This window comes from Erythrolamprus reginae, chromosome 9 (genome assembly GCF_031021105.1).
Source record: "Erythrolamprus reginae isolate rEryReg1 chromosome 9, rEryReg1.hap1, whole genome shotgun sequence".
Taxonomy (NCBI): domain Eukaryota; kingdom Metazoa; phylum Chordata; class Lepidosauria; order Squamata; family Dipsadidae; genus Erythrolamprus; species Erythrolamprus reginae.
This window is the reverse complement of record NC_091958.1, coordinates 49,816,581-49,840,234: the sequence shown is the minus strand read 5'-3', so window position 1 is coordinate 49,840,234 and position 23,654 is coordinate 49,816,581. Positions and strand designations below refer to the sequence as shown.

General features: G+C 43.9%; 3 protein-coding genes across 3 annotated transcripts in view; 2 read left to right on the top strand and 1 right to left on the bottom strand.

Annotated features, from left to right (window-relative positions):
* Nucleotides 1-85: 85 nt before the first annotated feature.
* Nucleotides 86-8,654, top strand: CRYM (crystallin mu). Its single transcript, XM_070760234.1, has 4 exons — nucleotides 86-344; nucleotides 4,564-4,696; nucleotides 5,381-5,465; nucleotides 7,783-8,654. Exons 1-4 carry the CDS (start codon nucleotides 175-177, stop codon nucleotides 7,845-7,847), a joined length of 453 nt encoding a protein of 150 aa, XP_070616335.1. The 5' UTR covers nucleotides 86-174; the 3' UTR covers nucleotides 7,848-8,654.
* On the bottom strand, nucleotides 8,433-15,483 carry ANKS4B (ankyrin repeat and sterile alpha motif domain containing 4B). Its single transcript, XM_070761188.1, has 2 exons — nucleotides 15,242-15,483; nucleotides 8,433-10,788 (listed from the first exon to the last, which is right to left on the bottom strand). Exons 1-2 carry the CDS (start codon nucleotides 15,403-15,405, stop codon nucleotides 9,735-9,737), a joined length of 1,218 nt encoding a protein of 405 aa, XP_070617289.1. The 5' UTR covers nucleotides 15,406-15,483; the 3' UTR covers nucleotides 8,433-9,734.
* A 4,347-nt stretch (nucleotides 15,484-19,830) lies between these two features.
* The window catches only part of ZP2 (zona pellucida glycoprotein 2), a 33,151-nt gene continuing 29,327 nt past the window's right edge, over nucleotides 19,831-23,654 (top strand). Inside the window, exons 1-4 of the mRNA XM_070761187.1 lie at nucleotides 19,831-20,046; nucleotides 20,139-20,197; nucleotides 21,683-21,769; nucleotides 22,773-22,867. Coding sequence (XP_070617288.1) covers nucleotides 20,009-20,046; nucleotides 20,139-20,197; nucleotides 21,683-21,769; nucleotides 22,773-22,867 — 279 coding nt within the window. The 5' untranslated portion in view covers nucleotides 19,831-20,008. The remainder of the gene's footprint in view (nucleotides 20,047-20,138; nucleotides 20,198-21,682; nucleotides 21,770-22,772; nucleotides 22,868-23,654) is intronic.

Here is a 23,654-nt window from a genome sequence, read left to right as displayed (position 1 = left end):
GCGCCCGCTTGCAACACCGAGCCGCGCCCCCTTCCCTTCCCCGGGGCTCCGCGCCCGCTAGGCGGTGCTGGGCGCTGCAGGATTCGCGGGGAGGGGTCGGCGGCCGGGCGGGGTGGGCGAACCGCCTCCCCGCCCTCCCGCCCGGCCAGCTCGCCTCCGTCCCCGCCGCCAGCCATGAGCTCCGCTCCGCTTTTCCTGGACGCCGCGGCCGTGGAGAAGCACTGGCCGGCCTCGGGTCCCCTCCTCTCGGCTTTGGAAGCCGCTTTGGCCGCCTTCTCCGGCGGGGCCGAGGGCGGCGTGGTGCAGCCGCTGCGCACCGTCCTCCCGATCCAGAAGCACGGCGGGTAAGTATCCAGGGGACGGGGCGTCTGACCGGGGGAGCTTTCCAACCCGTGGGGCAGGTGGTGGTGGTGGGAGAACCCAAGCCGTCAACGACTACATATAAAAGCATCTGAGTACCTGATGCATGGAAGTCACTACGTGACTCTGTAGTATCATCACCTAACCCCCAAAACTTGACCCTTAGATTGTCCACTGTTGACCTCTCCCTTCCTAAGAGGTCAGCAAGGGGCGTGCATAAGTATACCAGTGTGCCTTCCGTCCCCTGTCCTAATGTTCTTCTTTCTATTTTTTTTACTAGTATTTTGTATATGAATATTATTATATCTAATGTTTTTTCTTATTTTTCTTTTTATTAGTATGTATATTATATACATAATATTAGATATACGGTATTATTATATCTTTACATACCTCCAATATGTATTTGACAAAAGAAGGAAGGAAGGAAGGAAGGAAGGAAGGAAGGAAGGAAAAAAGAAGGAAAGATAAACAGAAAGAAAGAAGGAAGGAAGGTAGGAAGGAAGGAAAAAAGAAAGAAGGAAGGAAGGAAAGAAAGAAAGAAAGAAAGCCTCTAACAGTCACTAACAGATTAACAGAGTTGGAACTTGGGAGGGACCTTGAAGGTCATCTAGTCCCACCCCGTGCCCAAGCAGGAGATCCTATGCCATTTCTTCTTAAAAACTTCCTGAGTTGGAGCAGTTACAACTTCTGGAGGCAAGTGGTTCCGCTGGTTAATTGTTTTAAGTGTCAGGAAATTTTTCCTTAGTTCTAAGTTGCTTCTCTGCCTGTTTAGTTTCCGCCCATTGCTTCTTGCTCTACCCTCAGGTTCTTTGGAGGATAGTTTGACTCCCTCTTCTTTGTGGCAGCTCCTGAGATATTGGAACATTGCTATCATGTCTCCCCAAGTCCTTCTTTTCCTTAAACTAGCCATGCCCAGTTCCTGCTGTTAGATTGTTTACAGAAAATACACTGCTCAAAAAAACAAAGGGAACCCTCAAAGAACACATCCTAGATCTAAATGAATGAAATATTCTCATTGAATACTTTGTTCTGTACAAAGTTGAATGTGCACAACAGCAGATGAAATTGACTGTCAATCAGTGCTGCTTCCTAAGCGTACAGTTTGATTTCACGGAAGTTTGATTTACTTGGAGTTCTATTGTGTTGTTTAAGTGTTCCCTTTATTTTTTTGAGCAATATGTATCATCCACAAAACAAACATAATACAGAGTAAGGTGTGAGTAGTGACAGCAATGGACTGTTCAGGCAAACAAACCACTTATTTATTTATTTATTTATTTATTTATTTATTCATTCATTCATTCATTCATTCATTCATTCATTCATTCATTCATTCATTCATTTACAAATCTAATGTTTAAAATAATTAAAAAACCCTTATTAAAACCAAACATATACACAAACATACCATGCATAAATTGTATAGGCCTAGGGGGAAAAGGGTAGTTCAGTTCCCCCATGACTGATGACAGAGCTTACGAAAGGCAAGGAGGGTGGGGGCAATTCTGATCTCCGGGGGGGAGCTGGTTCCAGAGGGTCAGGGCCGCCACAGAGAAGGCTTTTCCCCTGGGTCCCGCCAGACAACATTGTTTAGTTGACGGGACCCGAAGAAGACTGACTCTATGGGACCTAACCGGTCGCTGGGATTCGTGCGGCAGAAGGCGGACCCGGATGTATATAGTATATATACAAAAAGATATACAAAAAGATATTGACAAAATTGAACGGGTCCAAAGACGGGCTACAAGAATGGCGGAAGGTCTTAAGCATAAAACGTATCAGGAAAGACTTCATGAACTCAATCTGTACAGTCTGGAGGACAGAAGGGAAAGGGGCGGCTCACAACAACGACAAAAATAATATTATAGTGGCATTATTATTATTATTATTATTATTATTATTATTTGTTTGTTTATTTATTAGATTTCTATGCCGCCCTTCTCCTGAGACTATATAAATCTAATAAATAAATAAATACAATTAATTAATTAATTAATTAATTAAAATACACACTAAAACCCCAATACTTAAAATTAATCGATCCCATTCATCCCATCATACCGCCATACACTTTTTTTTTTGGCGGAAATAGGCCAAAAAAAGGTAACAAACCATGATACCGTGACCGCAGGATGCTACAACTTGTTGTAAAGGTGAGCACAGGTGAGTGCACTTACTTCTTTGAAGCCTGCTGTCATTTTGAACCATCAATCAATCGTGGTAAGTATAAATTCTCCAAATAAAAAAATAAACATATAACAATTGGTCCTTATTTTGTCTACTTAAAGGAACTCACCTTGGTGGCTATGGCCGAAACAGCTGCTGTACGCTTGGCTGTAATGACGTTGCCGTCCATCACCTTTCGGAAAGGAAAAGATCAAAGAGCAGGACCAGAACATGAGATATCAGTTGCGTCAGGTTGCATCTTAATTATACAGGTAGTCTTGATTGGCCCAGAGTCACCCAGCTGGATTTCATGCATAAGGCGGGACTAGAATTCACAGTCTCCTGGTGATTGGCCCAATCTCACCTAGCCAGCTTTCATGCCTAAGGCGGGACTAAAATTCACCGTCTCCTTGTGATTGGCCCAAACTCATCCAGATGACTTTCATGCTTAAGGCGGGACTAGAATTCACAGTCTCCTGGTGATTGGCCCAATCTCACCTAGCCAGCTTTCATGCCTAAGGCGGGACTAAAATTCACCCTCTCCTTGTGATTGGCCCAAACTTTAAGCCTCCCACCTGTGTTTTTTCCCCTCCTGCCTCCAAGGCCCTTCTCACACAATCACTCTGTTTGTTTGTTTGTTTGTTTGTTTATCTGTTTATCTGTTTATCTATTTATCTATTTATCTATTTATCTATCCATCCATCCATCCATCCATTTATTTATTTATTTATTGGATTTACATGCCGCCCCTCTCCGCAGACTTGGGGCGGCTAACAACAGTAATAAAACAGCATATAATAATAATCCAATACTAAAAACAGTTAAAAACCCATTATTATAAAAACCAAACATACATACCGATATACCATGCATAAAATTGTAGAGGCCTAGGGGAAAGAGTTTTTCAATTCCCCCATTCCTGGCGGCAGAGGTGGGTTTTAAGCAGTTTACGAAAGGCAAGGAGGGTGGGGGCAATTATTTATTTATTTATTTATTTATTTATTTGGTTGGTTGGTTGGTTGGTTGATTGATTGATTGATTGATTGATTTGTATGCTGCCCCTCTCCGTAGACTAGGGGAGGCTCACAACAACAATAAAAACAATGTATCACAAATATAATATTAAAAAGTCTCTAATAATTACATTGGGGAACAGTTTGTAACACAATTTCTGTTGCGTTTGATTTTTGAGCTTTTTTATAGTTAATTAGGCATGCTGGTTTCAAAACTGTACTTAGTTTTCTGCTAGCATGTCAAGTTTCCCCCCCCCCCCCCAAACCTTATGAGAATTATGAGGTTGCAACATGAGCATCAAATTGCATTTTTTACATAGCCCTCTTGGTATCAAGGTAGATGGGATGCACATATGATGGCTGGATAGATGATTATTGTTAGAGCATCAAGTGAGAATGTCCACAGATTAAACGCTCCAGAAAAAGCTATAATCGATTAAAAAACCCAGCTATTTGTATGAACACAATTTAACTATTATAGCCTTTGTATGAATAAAATGATTCTTTGTAAACAGTATATTTGGTAAGGTTTTTTTTTACTTTTCTTTCCTTTATATGCACAATTTGTATTATTTGAGGGTATCCTGTAGCTTTAAAAAGTTGGCGACAGAAAAAAACCTGTGGTTATTTTTGCATCCAGAGGCCAAATGTTAGTTGAAAACAAGTCAGAGATTTAAGACAGCTGGGGCTGAGCTAGGTGACCTCTGAGGTTCTCCCAATTCGGTGCTTGTTTTCACAAACCCATGTACAATAACTCCAAAAAATAGCAGCTATGTTTCTGTCTAACCACTTGCTAAGTTTGGTTAGCCTGAACTTTGGAGAAGTTAATGGGTTGAGTAAACTCCAGCTATTTGGAAGGTTAATATAGAACTTTAATCCTGGAATGCAGAAAAAATAGGAAGTGTTTGATTTCTTTGCATCCGAATGGGCAAATCTGCCCGCCTGTGGCTTTGTTCCCATCTGCACGAAGGGGACTTACTGGGCCCAGTTCGACCTGTTTTTCCAGAAATAAGTGACAATTTTATGTTTTAGCCATAGGAGCCAGCCGGCCTGATTGGCGAGAATTAGATGACAATATAATGAGCAATTCGGTATTGTACGTCGATTCGAAAGAGGCAGCTCTGCGTGAATCAGGGGACGTTATTTTATCAGGGGTAAGGAAGTGTATAAATTCTTTCGGTTTCTTTTTCCTTCTTTCTTTCCTTCCTTCCTTCCTTCCATTTCTTTCCTTCCTTCTTCCTTCCTTCCTTTTCTTTCCTTCCTTCTCTTTCTTTCTTTCTTTCTTTCTCCTTCTTTCCTTCCTTCCTTCTTTCTTTTTCCTTCCTTCTTTTACTTTCCTTCTTTCTTTTTCCTTCCTTCCTTCCTTGCTTCCTTCTTTCCTCCCTCCCTCTCCCTTCCTTCTTTCTTTCCTTTTCTTTCCTTCCTTCTTTCTCCTTCCTTCCTTTTTCTTCCTCCCTCCCTTCCCCTTCCTTCCATTTCTTTCTTTCCTTCCTTCTTTTTCCTTCTTCCTTCCTCCCCTTTCTTTCCTTCCTTTTCCTTCCTTCTTTCTCCTTCTTTCCTTCCTTCCTTCTTTCTTTTTCCTTCCTTCTTTTCCTTTCCTTCTTTCTTTTTCCTTCCTTCCTTGCTTCCTTCTTTCCTCCCTCCCTCCCTCCTTCCTTCCTTCCCTCCCTCCCTCCCCCCCTCCCTCCCTCCCCGCCTTTCTTAGTCTTTTACTTGGCAGGGTGCTCTTCAAAGGGTACCCACCCCACACCAGGATTTATCTGCGACTGCTTCGGTGACTTAAGACTGTTGGCAGTCTGGAGGGCGCCTTCAGTGACCGAGCATTATCTGTTTCTCAGGCCAGCGTTTTTGCAGAACTGGGCGAAGTGATCTTGGGAAGCAAACCAGCCCTGCGTGAGAAAACCACAATGTTCAAATCACTGGGTAAGGATCAACTTCACAGAGCAGTTTGGTCTAGAGTAGTGATGTCAAACCTTGTTTAACCCGGGCACCAAAAGGGCATGTGTATCGGCGATAGCGCACATGTGCAGGCTCACACATATAATGCAATGCTCTCCCCCCCCCCGCATATGCACACACAACTACCCCTGTGCTGCTCCTCCACCAGTGCATGCACGCCGATTTCACGGCAGCCTCCAAACTTTCAATAGGCCCATTGGGCCGTTTTCCATCCTCCCCAGGCTTCAGCAAAGCCTCCAGGGCCTGTGGATGGCAAAAAATGGGCCCAATGGGAACTTCCCGTAGACCCATTGGGCCATTTTTCACCCTCCTCAGGCTTCAAGGGCCTTTCCTGAAGTCTGAGGAGAGAGTAATAAATAGCCCAACAAGCCTACCGGAAGTTTGTTTCCGAACTTCCTGTAGGCCCATTTGGTCTATTTTTTGCCATCCACAGGCTTTCCTGAAGCCTGGGGCAGGTGAAAACTGTTGTAACCTTAGCAACAGCCGGGGTTTCTCCTGATTGGCTAGTTCCGGGAGCGGGAGTTTCTCGAGCCTGGATTGGCTGCTGCGTCTGACAGCTTCTATAAACAGAGTTGTCAGGCGTGGCTGAGGCCTACTTCAGTTTCCATCTTGCTGTTCAGTTCTAGTTCATGCTTGTATTGTAGCTCCTTTGTTTAAGTCAATAAAGAGTTGTTTCAGACTTGTGGCTATAATATGCCACAGTTCATCATCATGGGTCGAAAACAGTGGGGGTCGGGACCCCTTTTGGGGTCGAATGACCGTTTCACAGGGGTCACCTAAGACCATGGGGAAATACAAATTTCCCATGATATTAGGAACTAAAGCTTCTATTCTAGAGCCTTGGAACCTATTTTTACAATCCGACCAATCAGGTGTTGACACTCAGGGTGTCGCTCTGACCTTCCTGCCAATCAGCTTAAAGCTCTGTTGGGAGAATTGACGCTAGATTTATGGTTGGGGGTCACCCCAACACAAAGAACTGTATTGAAGGGTGGTGGCATTAGAAAGATTGAGAACCACTGGTAGGGAGTGAAGAAACCAGGAGACAGTGAATTCTAGCCCTTCCTCAGGCTTGAAAACTGGCTGGGTGAGTTTGAGCCAATTACCAGGAGATCCTGAGTTCTAGACTTGCCTTTGTTACTGGGTTAATTAACCTGGTTGTTAAGTGAATCTGGCTTCCCCATTGATTTTGCTTGTCAGTGTTGTGGTTAGCTCTGGCCCAGCTCCTGCCCCAAGGACTGTGGATGTGGGGGAGACATCCACATGCTGCAGGCCTGTTTTGCCCCCGGTGGAATCTGATGACGAAGGCTCCTCTGATCAAGAAGACATGAGTGACAGGGAGGAGGAGAGTGTGGCAGACAGCTCAGAAGGAGATCAATTATCTAGCTCCTCCTTGGATTCAGAACAAGAGTGAATGATACAGCCATGCATGCGGAGAGCGATGCATAGGCAGCAACAACTGAGAGATTATTATCAAAGAAAATGAGGCCACCTGTGGTTGGGTGGGGCTGTGGTGATTAGTGAGGCTGCTATAAATAGCAGCCTGTGGGTTTGGCCATTGTGGAGGATTATCTGATCGTTGTGTTTCATGACTGCTTTACTGACTTTTGTGTGCTGATTTTCCCCCGCTTTGAAACTAAACCAGAGCAAAGTGTATTTCACTTTGTGTAAGAAGAAGGACTGTGAATTGCCTCACAGCTGCAAGCTAAGTATCACAGAACTGATAAGGGACTTGTACCAATTACCAGTTTGTTTGGAGACCAGTGCTCTTTGCTATACCAAAAGAGGGCTTGGTTTAAGTGAATTTTCATTATAAAGAACATTGTTTTGAATTTTCAAACATGTGTGTGTGTGTATGAAATTTGTACCTGTGAATTTTTGGGAGGAGTCTACCAGAGAGCCCGATAGAACAGTCAGAAGGGCACAAAAGGAGATCCTATGACCCCGGGACGCGGCAACCGACATAAATATGAATTATTGGAATTTTGATCAAACGATCGTGAGGAATCTGCAAAGGTTTTAAGTGTGAAAAATGGTGATAAGTCACATTGTTTTATTGCTGTTGTAACTAAAGTCACTAAATGAATTATGGAGGACTACCTGCATGATGGTTGATAGGCCAATCACCAAGAGATGTTGAATTCTAATCCCGCCTTAGCCATAAAAGTCACCAGGCAAGCCTGAATTCTAATCCCGCATGAAAGTTGCTTGTGACTTTGGGCCTGTATGATGGTTGGTGGTTTCCTTCCTCCAATTGTCTGTGATTTTGAATTCTTTTCAGGGATGGCCATTGAAGACACCATCGCAGCAAAAATGGTCTTTGAAGGTTGGTCGGCCAGCGGATGAAGGTGCAACCTTTCGATGCTCTCAAGCCACAGAATAATAAAAGGAAGATTGTTTCTGTGCAAAAATAGCTTACATTGCACAATAAACTTACTAGCAAAATAAATAGTAATGTAACAAGAGAATGAAATGATTTTTCTCCGTGTTTCTGAACCTCAGTGACTTTTAAGATATGTGGACTTCAACTCCCAGAATTCCCAAATCTTTAAGTTGGCTGGAGAATTCTGGGAATTGAAGTCTATACATCTTAAAAGTCACTGACTTTCAGAAACCCTGTCTAATTATGTTAGTGAATCCTGTTCTTTCCATGTATTTGGATAGTGACTTAAATTCAAAGTTTACAACATCCTAAGGATAAATGTCTAGGCTAACATTGTTAGTTCTACTAAATTGTGCACTTTTATTAGCTGTAATTTCATTTTTATATGTTCAGAGATTCCAAAACTAAACTTTTAGCTATTTGGGTGTCTGTGCATGACCTTTGTCTCAGATTTTTCTCTCTGAAACAATAATGTTAGAATTCTGGATCTAGAGTTTAAGGATTTAATTATGCTTAAAATTTTCACATAAAGTTTTGCATTCAATGAACAAAGTTTGCCTTTCTTTTTATTACTGACAAATAAACAACCAACACAATCATAACGAAATAATTGTCTAGAACTGGTTTTCAAAACGGGTAAAAGAAAATTCTAAAAAAAGGAAAATTAGAAAAAATGTTGGGGTGTCAATCAATATTGATGCAGAATGTGTGTCAATTGTACTTTCTATACCGTAGTTTGTAACCAAAGTAAAATTAACATTTCAGAAAAATTACACTTCTCAAACGTTCATTTTTGTTGTTCGACAAAAACGTCAACGATGCTCAAGGGAGGTTGTGCTTAGTTCAATTGTGGCTACATAGGGATTCTAGGCTGCTGCTTCTTTTAACTCCACCCCTAGGTTGTGTTGTGTTTGGGCCTGGGCCAGCCGTTGCTCCCACAGATGGGAGAGACGCGGCACACACTGAATGCGAAAGCCTGGCTGACAGCCAGGAGGACGTGGCAGACAGCCAGGAAGACGTGGCAGACAGCCAGGAGGACGAGGCCAGACAACTCAGGGGATTTGGCATGCAGTCCCTCAGACAGTGTTTCGTCCCTGGGTTCTTCTGCAGATCAATATATTGATCTGCGTAGCCGAAGAGCTATGCAAAGAAGGGATCGCTTTAAGGAGTATTACAAGTCATTATAGGAGCACCTGGGCTGGGTGTGGTTCTTACACTGAGGGCTGGGTGTGGTTCCCTTAATGAGGGCTAAAGGGATAAAAGGGAACAATGGCCAAGGCAAACTGTGGCTGTTTATCTGTGTTATTTGGTGGTTCCTGCTCTGAAGTTTCTGTTCCGTGCCGTTGGAGTTTTCAACCCAGCTTTGTCGGACAAGTGGGAGGTGAAAACTCTGGGACTTGCTGTTTGCTCCAAAGATTCAAAAGGACTCCTGAAACGTCTTTGCTCATTCCAGGTTGTCTTTGTTTGTTTTTTCCTGTGTTTTTGTATGCTGAAGTAAGCCTTGCACTATCATTGTTTTTGGACACTAAGGACTGTTTTGAGTAACCCTTTTTTGTTTATTTAATACAAGTTTGCTGATTAGCAGAGCACGTGTGTGTTTGATTTCTTTTCCTTGGATTGTTACGCATTGCTTGAGCCAGTCAGGCAGAACAGGCTCTGCCACTCCTTCTGCTAGAGAATTTAAATAAATCAATGGGCACTTAGCAGTGTTGAAGGTGAGAGTTTGTGGGGGTTGCATAGATCTCACATTTAGTCCATCTCATCCTCCTCAACCTTCATGGAAAAAAAACCCAAAACTCTGGAGTGTGTACAAAATCATTGATTGGGGGAAAGAAAACCCCATTCTTGGTTTATAATTGGGTATCCCTGATCGAGCCTGGCTTTTCCAGCGCTAGTTTCCTTTTACTGACGGCATGGAGAACTTTCTTGCGAGGACCCAACGGCACCTGGATGTTCTGGAGATCTTCGTCGGAACAAAGCATCAGGCTTTCCAAATCAATGCTTTCCCTCAGCAGGATGGGGAGGAATTCATGGAGATTGTGGGCGAGCAGGAAGACCTCAAGAGGAGGGGCCTCTTCTTTGTCTTCGTCCCACCCAACCGCTTCTTCTATCCAGGAGACGTCAGGGTCTTCCTCATGGTCCGAGCCGTCAAGGGTCTCCTTGAGTTGAAAGAGCTCGGGAATGTGAAAGGCCTTGTCGTCTTTCTCGGGAAGTAAAGGCTCGGTCTTCTGGTTTCTAAAGACGAGGATGCCAAGACCGGGCAGGTTGAAAATAGACCGCTCTCCCAAGTCCTCTGCTTCTTCAGAAAAGCCGACCTTCTTTTGAAAACCGCACGTCAGATCTTCTACGTCCTTCTCAGAGGCCGAATCCACAGTCGTGGTTCTTCCAGCAAAGCCGTCGTTCTCTGCTCCATGGCTCCCGGCTGTGCTGGTCTCCTCTTTCTTCCTGTTCTTCAGTTTGAAGGTGTCATTCAACTGTTTGGGGACGCCGCTGAGCGACCCGGAGGCAAAGAACTGAGAGACTTTCGTCCTGGCGGTGGTGCTGCCGTGACTCAACTGAACGGATCCTTTGTGGAACTGCTTGGTCATCTCAAGCTGGTGTTTCTCCTGGCGTTTTTCGCACAGGTGGACTTGCCGCGGTACCTTGCGCTGGGCCTGCGCCTTCAGCTGGGCCACCCGTTTGGGATTCTTGATGTTCTGCTCGGTGGCTGCTTTGTCGAGGATCTGGACGCAGGGATACTGGTTCCGGCCGGCCGCCACGTCGAGGGGCGAGTGCATGTCGTTGTCGAGAGCGAAGATGTTGGCACCGAAATTGATCAGGAAGGAGACGCAGGGCGTGTGGCCGTTCAGAGCCGCATGGTGCAGTGGCGTGTTCCCCCAAATGTCGCACACGTTGGGATCGCCTCTGAAAAGGACACAACAAAAAGAACTCAGGTCTCCTCGTTTTACTGGAGAGTAGCTTTTTCAAATAAGTCTTCCGGGTGTACGGGATTCCCACTCCCATAATCCCCAGGCTACTTGGCTGGGGATTATGGGAGCTGAAATGCAACACCTGCCGTATTTTTCGGAGTATAAGACGCACCTTTTTCCTCCCTAAAAGAGGCTGATAATTTAGGTGCGTCTTATACTCTGAATGTAGCTTCCCCCCCCCCAGCTCTAACTAGCTTCTAGCGATGTTCCCAGCTCTTACCTTGCAGGCTCTTTCACTGTTTCCCTCTGCAAATAATGTTTTCCAAGCCCTAAGTCTTTGCAAGGTTTGTTTCCTTGCTCTAACTTGCTCCAAATAAGTTTCTTTCCAGCCATAACCAGGTGCCACAATGTTCCCAGCTCTTACCAAGCTCTTACCAGCTCTTACTGGCTTGCAAGCCCTTTCATTGTTACTCTCTGCAAAGAATGTTTTCCAAGCCCTAAGTCTTTGCAGGGTTTTTTCCATTGCTCTAGTTGTTTTGAATGTTTCTTTCCATGTGCTAATGATGTTCCCAGCTCTTATTGGCTTGCATGCACTTTCATAGTTACTCTCTCCAAATAAAGTTTTTTTAAAGCTATAACCAGGGGATAAAATAATGTGCTGAAGCTGACCAGACTAAGGACGCTAAGATGAATATCTGGTAAGCAGATTCTTTTCCCTATTTTCCTACCCCAAAACTAAGGTGCGTCTTATACTCCGGTGCGTCTTATACTCCCAAAAATACGGTATATACGGGTACGGTAGTACTCCATGACCAACATTTCCCTGGCTAAACAAGGCATGATTGGGAAGTGAGTCTTGCCCTGTTTTATGACCTGGCTTGGCACAGCTGTTAAGTGAGTTACTGCAGCTGGGAAAGTTATAAATAGTGATCATGTGACCCTGGGCCAGTGGAACTGGCATAAGTCCATGCCAGTTGCCGATACCTGAAATTTGATCACATGACCACGAGGATGCTGTAATGGTCTGAACAAGTGGGTTCCTACCAGTTCTTTAGAACTGGTAGTAATCCAGCTATGAGATCATAGAGCAGGTTCTGTCCGTTTCTCTGTGGGTGCAGTCCAGAAGTGGGTTCCTCCCAGTTTGGACCGGTTTGTACAAACCAGTAGCAACCAGTGCCGGTCCATGGAAGCCACCATCTTTAAAAAAATAATAATTACAATCTCTGTAATTATTTTAAAACGTTCCTGTAACTATTTAAAATTGTTAGCTACTATTAATTACTGTCTTATATGTGAACATATTTGTACAAGAAATATATTAAACTTCAGGATGTGAAAAAAATAAAATAATGAAAAAAAGATATTTTTAAAAATTTGGGAGCAATTTTTTTTTTATTTTGGGGGGAGAATTTTTTTTCCTTCTGAGCATGCGCAAAAGCCAAGTTTCTGGCACCATTATTATTATTATTATTATTATTATTATTATTATTATCATCATCATCATCATCATCATCATCATCATCATCATCATCATCACTACTATTTGTTGTGGTTGGCTCTGGCCCAGCTCCTGCCCCAGGGAATGGGGAGGTGGATGCAGGGGAAACTTCAACATGTCACAGGCCTGTGTTATTGCTGACGGAATCAGTTCAGAGTTTAGTTTCCTCGGATGAAGAAGAAGGTGGGAGTGACTTGGCAGAGGAGGGCTTGGCACACAGCCAAGGATAGTCAATCTTTCTTATCTTCTATAGCTTCAGATGATGACATTTTGGACCCACGCAAGCGCAGAATTATGCGTAGAAGAGACCAAGAAAGAACTTATTACAGGAAATAAGGGAGGCCACCTGTGTTTGGGTGGGGCTCCAGTAATTAGGGCTGCTGCTATAAATAGCATGTGGGTTTGGCCATTGTGGAAGAATATCTGTTGCAGTTTCGTCAGGAATCTTGTGTGCTGGACTTTGTTGCTTTTTCAAGCCTTTGAAACCAAAGCAGAGCAGTGTGTATCCCTTCGTTGGAAGAAGGGGTGTGAAGTTTCTTTACAGCTGCTAGCTAAGTACTTAATGACTGCTTAAGGGAAATTGTACAGACTATCTGGTTGTTTTGGGAAGAGTGCTCTTTGCAATACAAAAAGAGTGCTTAGTTAATTTTGACTTTTGTGATAAAGGACATTGTTTTGAATTTTCAAACGTGTGTGTGTGTGTGTCTGAAATTTGTATCCTTGAATTTTCGGGAGGCTCCTATCAGAGAGCCCGACAGAACAACTATTACTACTACTACTACTACTACAACTATTATCTTCAGATTTGCCTCCAGAAATTGTGAATGCTCCAACATTGGAAGTTTTGAGAAGATGTTGGATAACCATTTGTTTGAAGTAGTGTAGGGTTTCCTGCCTAAGCAGAGGGTTGGAGTAGATGGCCTCCAAGGTCCCTTCTAATTCAATTATTCTATATTCTAGAACTGCACCCTAATTCAACCCAATTAATATTTGAAAAAGATTCCATATTTTGACCGACGATTCACAAGGAACTGGAACCTCTCTGTCTACAGCACCAGCTATATAATATGCGTGCCAAACAATTGAACGTTTAAAGGTCGTATTTATTAGCTGCTGCACACGATAAGTAATTAAAAAATAAAAACACACCCTATGTAAAAGTGAGCGAGGAATTATGACACTTCCTCTTTCCATTTGGTGATGTTCTCATAGAAACATAGAAGACTGATGGCAGAAAAAGACCTCATGGTCCATGTAGTCTGCCCTTATCTATTTCCTGTATTTTATCTTACGATGGATATATGTTTATCCCAGGCATGTTTAAATTCGGTTACTGTGGATTTACCAACCACGTCTGCTGGAAGCTTGCTCCAAGGATCTACTACTATTTCAGTAAAATAATATTTTTTCATGTTGCTTTTGATCTTTCCCCAAAGTAACTTCAGATTGTGTCCCCTTGTTCTTGTGTTCACTTTCCTATTAAAAACACTTCCCTCCTGAACCTTATTTAACCCTTTAACATATTTAAATGTTTCGATCAGGTCCCCCCTCCCTCTTTGAATCCTGTGCTGTTTCCACAAATCCTTGAAGGTTTTTTAAATGTCGTACACGAAACTTTGCAAACAGCCTTTGAGGTATGTGAGAATGTTTGCCTACTAGGATCAGATGCAACCTCCAGATTGCGAAGGAGAACTTGGGGTTGAGCTATCCAACCTTTGGTCTAAATCAGGAGTAGGCAAAGTTGGCTCTTCCATGACTTGTGGACTTCAACTCCCAGAATTCCTAAGCCAATCATACTAGCTCAGGAGTTCTGGGAGTTGAAGTCCACATAGTCATAGAAGAGCCAACTCTGCCTACCCCTGGCCTTGACAGTTGGAAATTGAAAGGTCTTCAAAGAAAAAAACAGAAAGTTTTAGAAGGTCTGTGAGTCAGTTCACAACAACATCTTTCTCTGCCTTCGACCTGACCTAAGCGTAGTACATAAAATTATCCACTACAATGTCCTACTTGTCAATGACTACTTCAGCTTCAACCGCAACAATACACAAGCGCATGACCGATAACAAACTCAAGGTAAATCGTTCCAAACTCAATTGCAGGAAATATGACTTCGGCAACAGAGCGGTCAATGCCTGGAACACACTACCTGATTCTGTGGTTTCTTTCCCCAAACCCCCAAAACGTTAACCATAGACTGTCTCCCATTGACCTCACCCCATTCCTAAGAGGTTTGTAGGAATTAGGGTGCCTAATGTCCTTCCCCTAATGTTCCATTTTATTTGTATCCTTTTCATGTATTCATAATTAGGTTTTTATATCTGCTATCTAATGTATGTCTGACAAACTAAATAAATGAATGAATGAATAAATGAATGAATGAATGAATAACTAACTAACTAACTAACTAACTAACTAACTAACTAACTAACTAACTAACTAACTAACTAACTACATACATACATACATACATACAACTGGCAACTTTTAAGACTTGCGGACTCGAACTCCCACAATTCCCCAACCAACCAGCACGGAGACCTTTAAGCATGGGGCATTCTGGGAGTTGAAGTCCACAAAGTCTTCAAGTTGGCAAGGTTGGAGATCCCTCCATTCGAACACTACTAATACTCCTCTTTTTCTCCTCCTCCTCCTCCTTCCTCCTCCTCCTCCTCCTTCTTCTCTTCCTCCTCCTTCTTCCTCCTCCTCCTCCTTTCCCCTTCCTCCTCCTTTTCTCTCCTCCTCCTCCTTCTTTCCCTTCTTCCTCTTCTTCCTCCTTTCCCCTTCCTCCTCCTTTTCTCTCCTCCTCCTCCTTCTTTCCCTTCTTCCTCTTCTTCCTCCTTTCCCCTTCCTCCTCCTTTTCTCAACTCCTTCCTCCTCCTCCCTTCCTCCTCTTCTTCTCCCCCCCCCAAAAGTTATATGGGGCCGAAAAGCCCCAACCTGCCCCACTCACCCCCGCCTGCAGACGATTTCCAAAGCTTCCACGTTGCCCTGGTAGGCCACCAGGAGAGTGGGCGTCATGCCATCGGCATCGGCCGTGTTGAGGTCCTTCCGCGTGGCTTCTTTCAGCAATTCCAGGTTGCCGTCCGCAGCCGCTCGGTGGAAGCGGGTGGACATTCTCTGGTCTCTGTCGTAGGTGGTGGGAGAAATGCTCAGCCCTAGGCTTCTCCCAAGGCAGCGGCTGCTTAATCCCCGCAGAAGGGAGACTTTGATGACACAGCAGATGACGGTGGGAAGCAAAGGTCATTTTCTCTGCAATTTATTTGCATAGGAGATTTCATACTTCAGAGAGCAGGAGGGAGGGAAGTCTGGCAGCCTTGGCTAATGTTATACATAAATACATACATACAGGGGTGGGCAGCAGGCAGGACGGGGTGGATCGGTGGCAGTTACTTCCTGGATTATTGGTCTCCACTCGGCTCTTTTATTATTATTTATTATTTATTAGATTTTTATGCCGCCCCTCTCCGTAGACTCGGGGCGGCTCACAACAATAATAAAACCCCCATTATTAAAAGCAAACATACACACAAACATACCATGTATAAACTGCATAGGCCCGGGGGAGACCCATATAACACCTATTCTCCGCGACCTGCACTGGCTTCCTATTAGTCTCCGGGCACAATTCAAGGTGTTGGTTATTACCTATAAAGCCCTGCATGGCCCAGGGACAGACTATCTACAGGACCGCCTCTTGCCACATACCTCCCAGAGACCAATAAGAGCACACAGAGTTGGCCTCCTCCAGGTCCCGTCAACTAAGCAATGCAAGTTGGTGGGACCATGGGGGAGGGCCTTCTCTGTGGTTGCCCCGGCTCTATGGAACCAACTACCCCCTGATGTCCGTACTGCCTCCACCCTACTGGCCTTCTGGTTTGGCTCTGCCGGCAGGCCTGGGGGGGCCATGAATTGTACATCTTCCAGGGCCAAACTGTATGAATGGTGTGTATGCAGGTGATTATGTCTCTTTTTATAATAAATGGGTTTAGTTTTAGATATTACATTCAACTTCTTCTTATTGCTTTGTACATTTTTCTATTTGCATCATCATCATCATCGTTATTATTATTATTATTATTATTATTATTATTATTATTATTATTATCATTTAGATTTGTATGCCGCCCCTCTCCGTAGACTCGGGGCGGCTTACAGCAATGATAAAAACAATATATACAATAACAAATCTAATAGAATCTAAAATAACAATAATACATTTAAAAAGTCTAAAAAACAAGAAACCCAAATATATAAAAACATACATATAGTCATATCATACACAAAAAACTACATAGGCAGTGGGAGATGTTTCAGTTCCCCCACGCTTGACGGCAGAGGTGGGTCTTAAGAACTTTACGAAAGGCAAGGAGGGTAAGGGCAGTTCTAATCTCCGGGGGGGGGGGAGCTGGTTCCAGAGGGTCGGGGCCGCCAAAGAGAAGGCTCTCCTTTTTTCCCCTGCTGCTGCATCTGCGCTCCTTGCTTTTCTCCTCTTTCCTCCTTCCTGGCCTTGGACGAGCTTCCCTCTCTCCTGCCTGGCTCCCCTCCAGCCTCCCGCGGCCACCTCCCGCCTGAGCTGCAAGCAGAAGGTGTGGATGGAAGCGGCAGTGACAGCGTTTATGCTTCTGGCAGCACCCGTTCGCCTAGCTAACCAGGAAGGAGAGCGCGGGAAACACGAAGCAAATTGTCACCCCAGCGAGCGACACTGGTAAGGTTGTAAGTCGAGGACTTCACAGTTCACTTGAACGATGAGGATCGTTCAAGCCACTGCCATCTGGCCGGCAAGCCACTCCTACCCAGTCACATGACCATTAAGCCACACCCACAGAATAAGCCACACCCACAGTGTGGCAGTAAAAATTTTGGCTGCCCATTACTGCATACACGCATACATACATATATGTAGATAGATATGTCACATGTTTTTGCTGAATTTGAAAATTAAGGGAGACTAGGATAGATCTATTTCGGCCTTGTTCTGGCCTCATCAGCTAACCATACCCTCGTACACATACATACATACATACATACATACATACATACATACATATACTGTACATACAATAAATAAAGAGTGGTGCACTTTAGAAGACTTTTATGTATTTCATAAATGTATAGGGGTGCTCAATTTGCACACAAGTAACTTCACTAGAGGTTTGAGATTAGCTGTGAGAGCCAGAAACTAGGAGACAGTGAGTTCTAGTCCCACCTTAGAAACCCGGAGACTGTTAATTTTTGTCCCACCTTAGAAACCAGGAGACGGTGAGTTCTAGTCCCATTTTAGAAATCAGGAGAGGGTGAGTTATAATAATAATAATAATAATAATAATAACAACAACAACAACAACAACAATCGATCACATACTCAGCTGCTGCAAAAAGATCGCACAGACTGACTACAAGCATAGACATGATGCTGTGGCACAGATGATCCACAGGAACTTGTGCCGGAATTACCATTTACCAGTGGCAAAGAACTGGTGGGATCATAAGCCCGAAAAAGTGGTCAAAAATGAGCAAGCAAAACTGCTGTGGGACTTCTGACTTCAGACTGACCGAATTCTGAAGCATAACACACCAGACATTGTGATCGTGGAGAAAATGAAAGTATGGATCATCGACATCGCAATCCCAGGAGACGGCAGAATTGAGGAGAAGCAACTAGAGAAATTAGTGAAATACGAAGATCTAAAAATCGAGCTGCAACGACTGTGGCATAAGCCAGTGAAAGTGGTCCCAGTGGTCCTTGGCACGCTGGGCGCAGTGCCAAAGGATCTCAGCGGACATTTGAAAACCATCGGAATTGACAAAATCTCCATCTGTCAATTGCAAAAGGCCGTTTTACTGGGATAGGCAAACATAATTCGCTGCTACATCATGCAGTCCTAGGTGCTTGGGAAGCGACCGACTGGTGATGAAATACGAAATCCAGCATAGTGATCTCGTTTGCTGTGTTGTATTGACACAATAATAATAATAATAATAATAATAATAATAATAATAATAATAATAATAATTATTATTATTAATCAGACTTGTATGCCACCCCTCTCCGAGGACTCGGAGAGTTCTAGTTCCATCCGAGAACCTGTGAGTTCTAGTCCTACTACTTTAGCCACAGAGCTGCTAGTGATGAAAGGAAAATACATTTTGAAACCTATCTGGGATTATTTGAGAAAGCTGGATGGGGCATTCTGGGAGTTGAAGTCCTCTTGTCTTAAAACTTGCATGGGGGAAAACGTTTGCTCCCCCCCCTTTTTTTTTTCATCACCGAGAAAAGGAGGCTGTCAAATTTAGGTCTGAAACCGAGAGATAAAAGAGATGCGACCTGCAAAGTTTCAGAGCCTCCCTCCGTCGAACGGCCTCGTGGGGACATGGGTGATGCCGGGGACAGCCCGGGCCGGCGTAGGATTCCTCGCCAGTAAGTCGCTTGGCTCCCTTTGGACCCGCCCGAGTCAGGAAAGCGACCCTCCTGCGGGGGCTTTTGCGCCGCCACCTCCCCTGGCCCGGGCTCTACAGCCGGGGTGTGTGTATGGCGCGGGGGATCGGGTTAGATCCGCGTTGGGGAAGTGGCCGGCCCGGACTCTGAGCGTGCAGTTCGGAAGCGGTGGCGCGGTTTCAACTGAAATGTGAACGGGTTGCAAGCACGGCTGAGGATCGGAATTGCGCGCTTGCAAAAGTAGGGGTAGACCATGCAAACCTCGGGTGGGGGGGAAGGAGGGAGAAAGAAGGAAAGAGAGAGAGAGAGAGAAAAAAAGAAAGAAAGAAAGAAGGGAGGGAGGGAGGGAAGAAAGTAGGAAGAAAGAAAGAAAGAATGTATGAAAGAAAGAAAGAAGGGAGGGAAGGAAGGAAGTAGGAAGAAAGAAAGAATGAATGAATGAAAGAATGTATGAAAGAAAGAAAGAAAGAAAGAAGGGAAGAAAGTAGGAAGAAAGAAAGAATGAATGAAAGAATGTATGAAAGAGAAAGAAAAAAATAAAGAAAAAATAAAGAAGGAAAGAAGGGAAGAAAGTAGGAAGGAAGAAAGAAAGAAAGAATGAATGTGAAAGAATGTATGGAAGAAAGAAAGAAAGAAAGAAAGAAAGGAGGGAGGGAAGAAAGTAGGAAGAAAAAAAGAATGAATGAATGTGAAAGAAGGTATGAAAGAAAGAAAGAAAAGAAAGAGGTAGGGGAGAGGAGAGGCGAGAGAGAGGGAGAGAGAAGGAAAAAGAGTGAAAGAGAGAAGGAAAGTGAAATAGAGAGGAAAGAAGGAAAGTTAAGACGGAAGGGAAGGAAGGAAAAGGAAAGAAGGGGAAGAAGGAAAGGAAAGAAAAGAAGGAAAGGGAAAGGAAAGAAGGAGGAAGGTGAAGGGAAGAAGAAAAGGAAAGGAAGGAAGGAAATGGAAAAGAAAGAAGGGGAGGGAAGAAGAAAAAAGAAGGGATGGGGAAAAGGAAAGGAAGGGAACGAAGGAAAGGACAAACGGAAGGGAAGGGAAGGGAAGGAAAGAAAGGAAAAGGAAAGAAGGGGGAAGGGAAGAAGGAAAGGGAAAGGAAGGGAAAGTGAGGGAAGGGAAAGGGGAGCGCTCAGGAGGGAGACTCCCCAGCCCAGCAGAGCAGAGCGCGCGAAAGGTGTGAATTGGGACCGGCGCTGCGCAGGCGCGTTCAAAGCTCGTGCGGGCTATAAAAAGGCTTAAACTGCGCGGCCAACTTTTACACGGTCTGCTTTGCGCCGGGCGGCTAGGATGGAGATGCCTGCGGGTTGGGCGTGTGGCAATGCGTGGTAAAGTTTGACTAATTTCCTCAGGCGTGGGAAGGGGCAGCCGGTCGTATGAATGCAGAGAAACTGAGTTTCTTTTTCCCTTTTTCCTTTAGGCTCTTCTTTGCCTGTTTTCTAAGCAGTATTTTTACGTCTGGAGCCCTAGATTTCCCAGGTAACGGGCATTTCTCTTGGTTTGCAATGGGATATTCCACGAAGTATCTTGGTTTCTGTCTGAAAAAATGTTGGGGACAAACTAGGTTTGCTCCTAAAGTTCCAGGTCTACAGCATACTCTGTTTCCCCTCCAGCAAGCGTTGCCAAACCATCATTTCTGGTTTATAAACCATGGCTAATCCTACCCTAACTGAACTAACTACAACAAACTACAAACTGCTAGGTTGCTAAGCCATAATGTAGTCTTCCTTTGGCTTAATCCAGGGTGAAAACTTAAGACTTGATGCTATTAACTTGGTTTGATGGGTTGAGTGAGTGCTGTTGGTGCAATAATCTCCTATTGCAACTTCTAAGCAGGATACAAAAAAGATGGGATAAATGGTCAAGTTTGCCTTTAAATTCCCCCATGTTGGTTTGGTATTCATTTGGGTGCGCTTCCCAGCTGCTGTGGTGATAAACCAGAGATTAGTACAGTACTTAGCTAATGTGATTTAACTGTGATTTAAAGGCAACTGTTGTGGTTTAGACATTTAATTTAATTTTTAATTTAATTTTAATTTAATTTTTAATTTAATTCTTAAGTTAATTCTTAAGTTAATTCTTAAGTTAATTCTTAAGTTAATTCTTAATTTAATTCTTAAGTTAATTCTTAAGTTAATTTTTAAGTTAATTTTTAAGTTAATTTTTAAGTTAATTTTTAATTTATTGCTGCCCAACTCCTTGCGTACTATGGGCGGTTTATAAAGTAAGTAACATAGCATAAAAACAGTATAACTATTGTAAACAACTTACTAAAACAGTAGCAATAGAAACATAGAAGATTGACTGCAGAAAAAAAAGCTCATGGTCCATCTAGTCTGCCTTTATACTATTTCCTGTATTTTTTCTTGGGATGGAGATATGTTTATCCCAGGCATGTTTCAATTCGGTTACTGTGGATTTACCAACCACGTGTGCTGGAAATTTGTTCCAAGCATCTACTACTATTTTAGTAAAATAATATTTTCTTCCAAATGTGGTCTCACCGTTGCCCTAGCTCAGCTCCAACGTGCATGTGTGTGCCGACCAGCTGATTTTTGGCTCATGTAGAGGCTCTGGGAGGATGTTTTTGGCTTCCAGAGAGCTTCCAGGGGGATGTGGGAGGGCGTTTTTACCCTCGCTCTGCTCCAGGGAAGCCTTTGGAGCCTGGGGAGGGTGAAACATGAGCCCACTGGGCCTACCAGAAGTTTGGAAACAGGGTGTTTCCAGCCTCCAGAGGGCCTCCGGGGGGTGGGGGAAGCTGTTTTTGCCCTCCCTAGGCACTGAACTATGAGTGTGGGCACTTGCGCCATGGTCTTTTGATACCCAAGGAAAAAAGAATTTGCCATCACTGGCCTAATGGATAAATATGTTGCCTGGCGATATTGCTGAAATGCTGTGGTTCTATCTTGATCCATTTTCTGGACAAGGGGTGTCAATAAAAGATGGGTTTACCTTTTATGGCAGGTACGGTGTCTTGCCATGACGACCCATGGAAAATCTCGCTGCCCAAGGAAGTTGCCAATTTGAGCTCCTGGGACATAGACATCCTCGGTACGTTTGATCCTTCTTCAACTAGTTGGATTCTTTGGGTTGAAGTGATGCAACTTGTTGGACAAGTTGCGTCTAACTCCATGGACTTCAAACTTGTTTTATTTTATTTTATTTTATTTTATTTTATTATTTTATTATTTTATTTTATTTTATTTTATTTTATTTACTTACTTACTTACTTACTTACTTACTTACTTACTTACTTACTTACTTACTTACTTACTTACTTACTTACTTACTTATTGGATTTGTATGCCGCCCGTCTCCGCAGACTCGGGGCGGCTAACAACAGCAGTAAAACAGTACAACAAAATCCAATACTAAAAAACAGTTAAAAACCCATTATATAAAAACCAGTCATACACACAAACATACCATGCATAAAATTGTAAAGGCCTAGGGGGAAAGTGTATCTTAGTTCCCCCATGCCTGGCGGCAGAGGCGGGTTTTAAGGAGCTTACGAAAGGCAAGGAGGGTGGGGGCAACTCTGATCTCTGGGGGGAGTTGGTTCCAGAGGGTCGGGGCCACCACAGAGAAGGCTCTTCCCCTGGGTCCCGCCAGACGGCATTGTTTAGTTGACAGGCCCCGGAGAAGACCAACTCTGTGGGACCTAAGCTGGGATTCGTGCGGCAGAAGGCGGTCCCTGAGATATTCTGGTCCGGTGCCATGAAGGGCTTTATAGGTCATAACCAACACTTTGAATTGTGACCAGAAACTGATCGGCAACCAATGCAGACTGCGGAGTGTTGGAGTAACATGGGCATATTTGGAGAAACCCATGATTGCTCTCGCAGCTGCATTCTGCACGATCTGAAGTTTCCGAACACTTTTCAAAGGTAGCCCCCACTTGGGCAGTTTAAGACGTGTGGACTTCAACTCCCAGAATTCCCCAGCTAAGATGACTGGAAGAGGAATTCTGGGAGTTGAAGTCCACAAGTCTTAAAGCTGTCCAGTTTGAAGACCCACCCACCCTGGTCTAATCCTTTGGCTGTTTTTTCTGCAGATGGCAGCGGAGACGACATGGAAGACTGCCGGTACCAAATTGACTACGGAAAGCGAGTGTTGATGGTTGGGCACCAGAACTGTACTGAAGTGGAGGTGAGGTGCTATGAATAATTCCCAGACTGGGGAATTTTGGGAGTTGAAGTCCCCACACCTTAAAGCTGCCAAGTGTGAAAAACACTGGTCTACTATGGTAAGGGGTCTCCAAACCTGGCAATTTTAAGACTTGTGGACTTCAATTCCCAGAATTCCCCAGCCTGCATGGGGAATTGAATGGTGTTGAAGTCCAGAAATCTTAATACAGTTATACAAACCAGATATCAAAATATACAGTTCTATACATACAGCAGCTAAACAATAATATTCCTCTTCAGAACACACCGTTCTATATTATTATTATTATTATTATTATTATTATTATTATTATTATTATTTATTGGATTTGTATGCCACCCCTCTCCGCAGACTCGGGGCGGCTAACAACAGCAGTAAAACAGTACAACAAAATCCAATACTAAAAAACAGTTAAAAATCCATTATATAAAAACCAATCATACATACAAACATACCATACATAAAATTGTGAAGGCCTAGGGGGAAAGTGTATCTTAGTTCCCCCATGCCTGGCGGCAGAGGTGGGTTTTAAGCAGCTTAAGAAAGGCAAGGAGGGTGGGGGCAATTCTAATCTCTGGGGAGAGTTGGTTCCAGAAGGTCGGGGCCGCCACAGAGAAGGCTCTTCCCCTCGGGCCCGCCAAGCGACATTGTTTGGTTGACGGGGCCCGGAGAAGGCCACCTCTGTGGGACCTAACTGGTCGCTATATATACTTCTCAAAAAAATAAAAGGAACACTCAAATAACACATCCTAGGTCTGAATGAATGAAA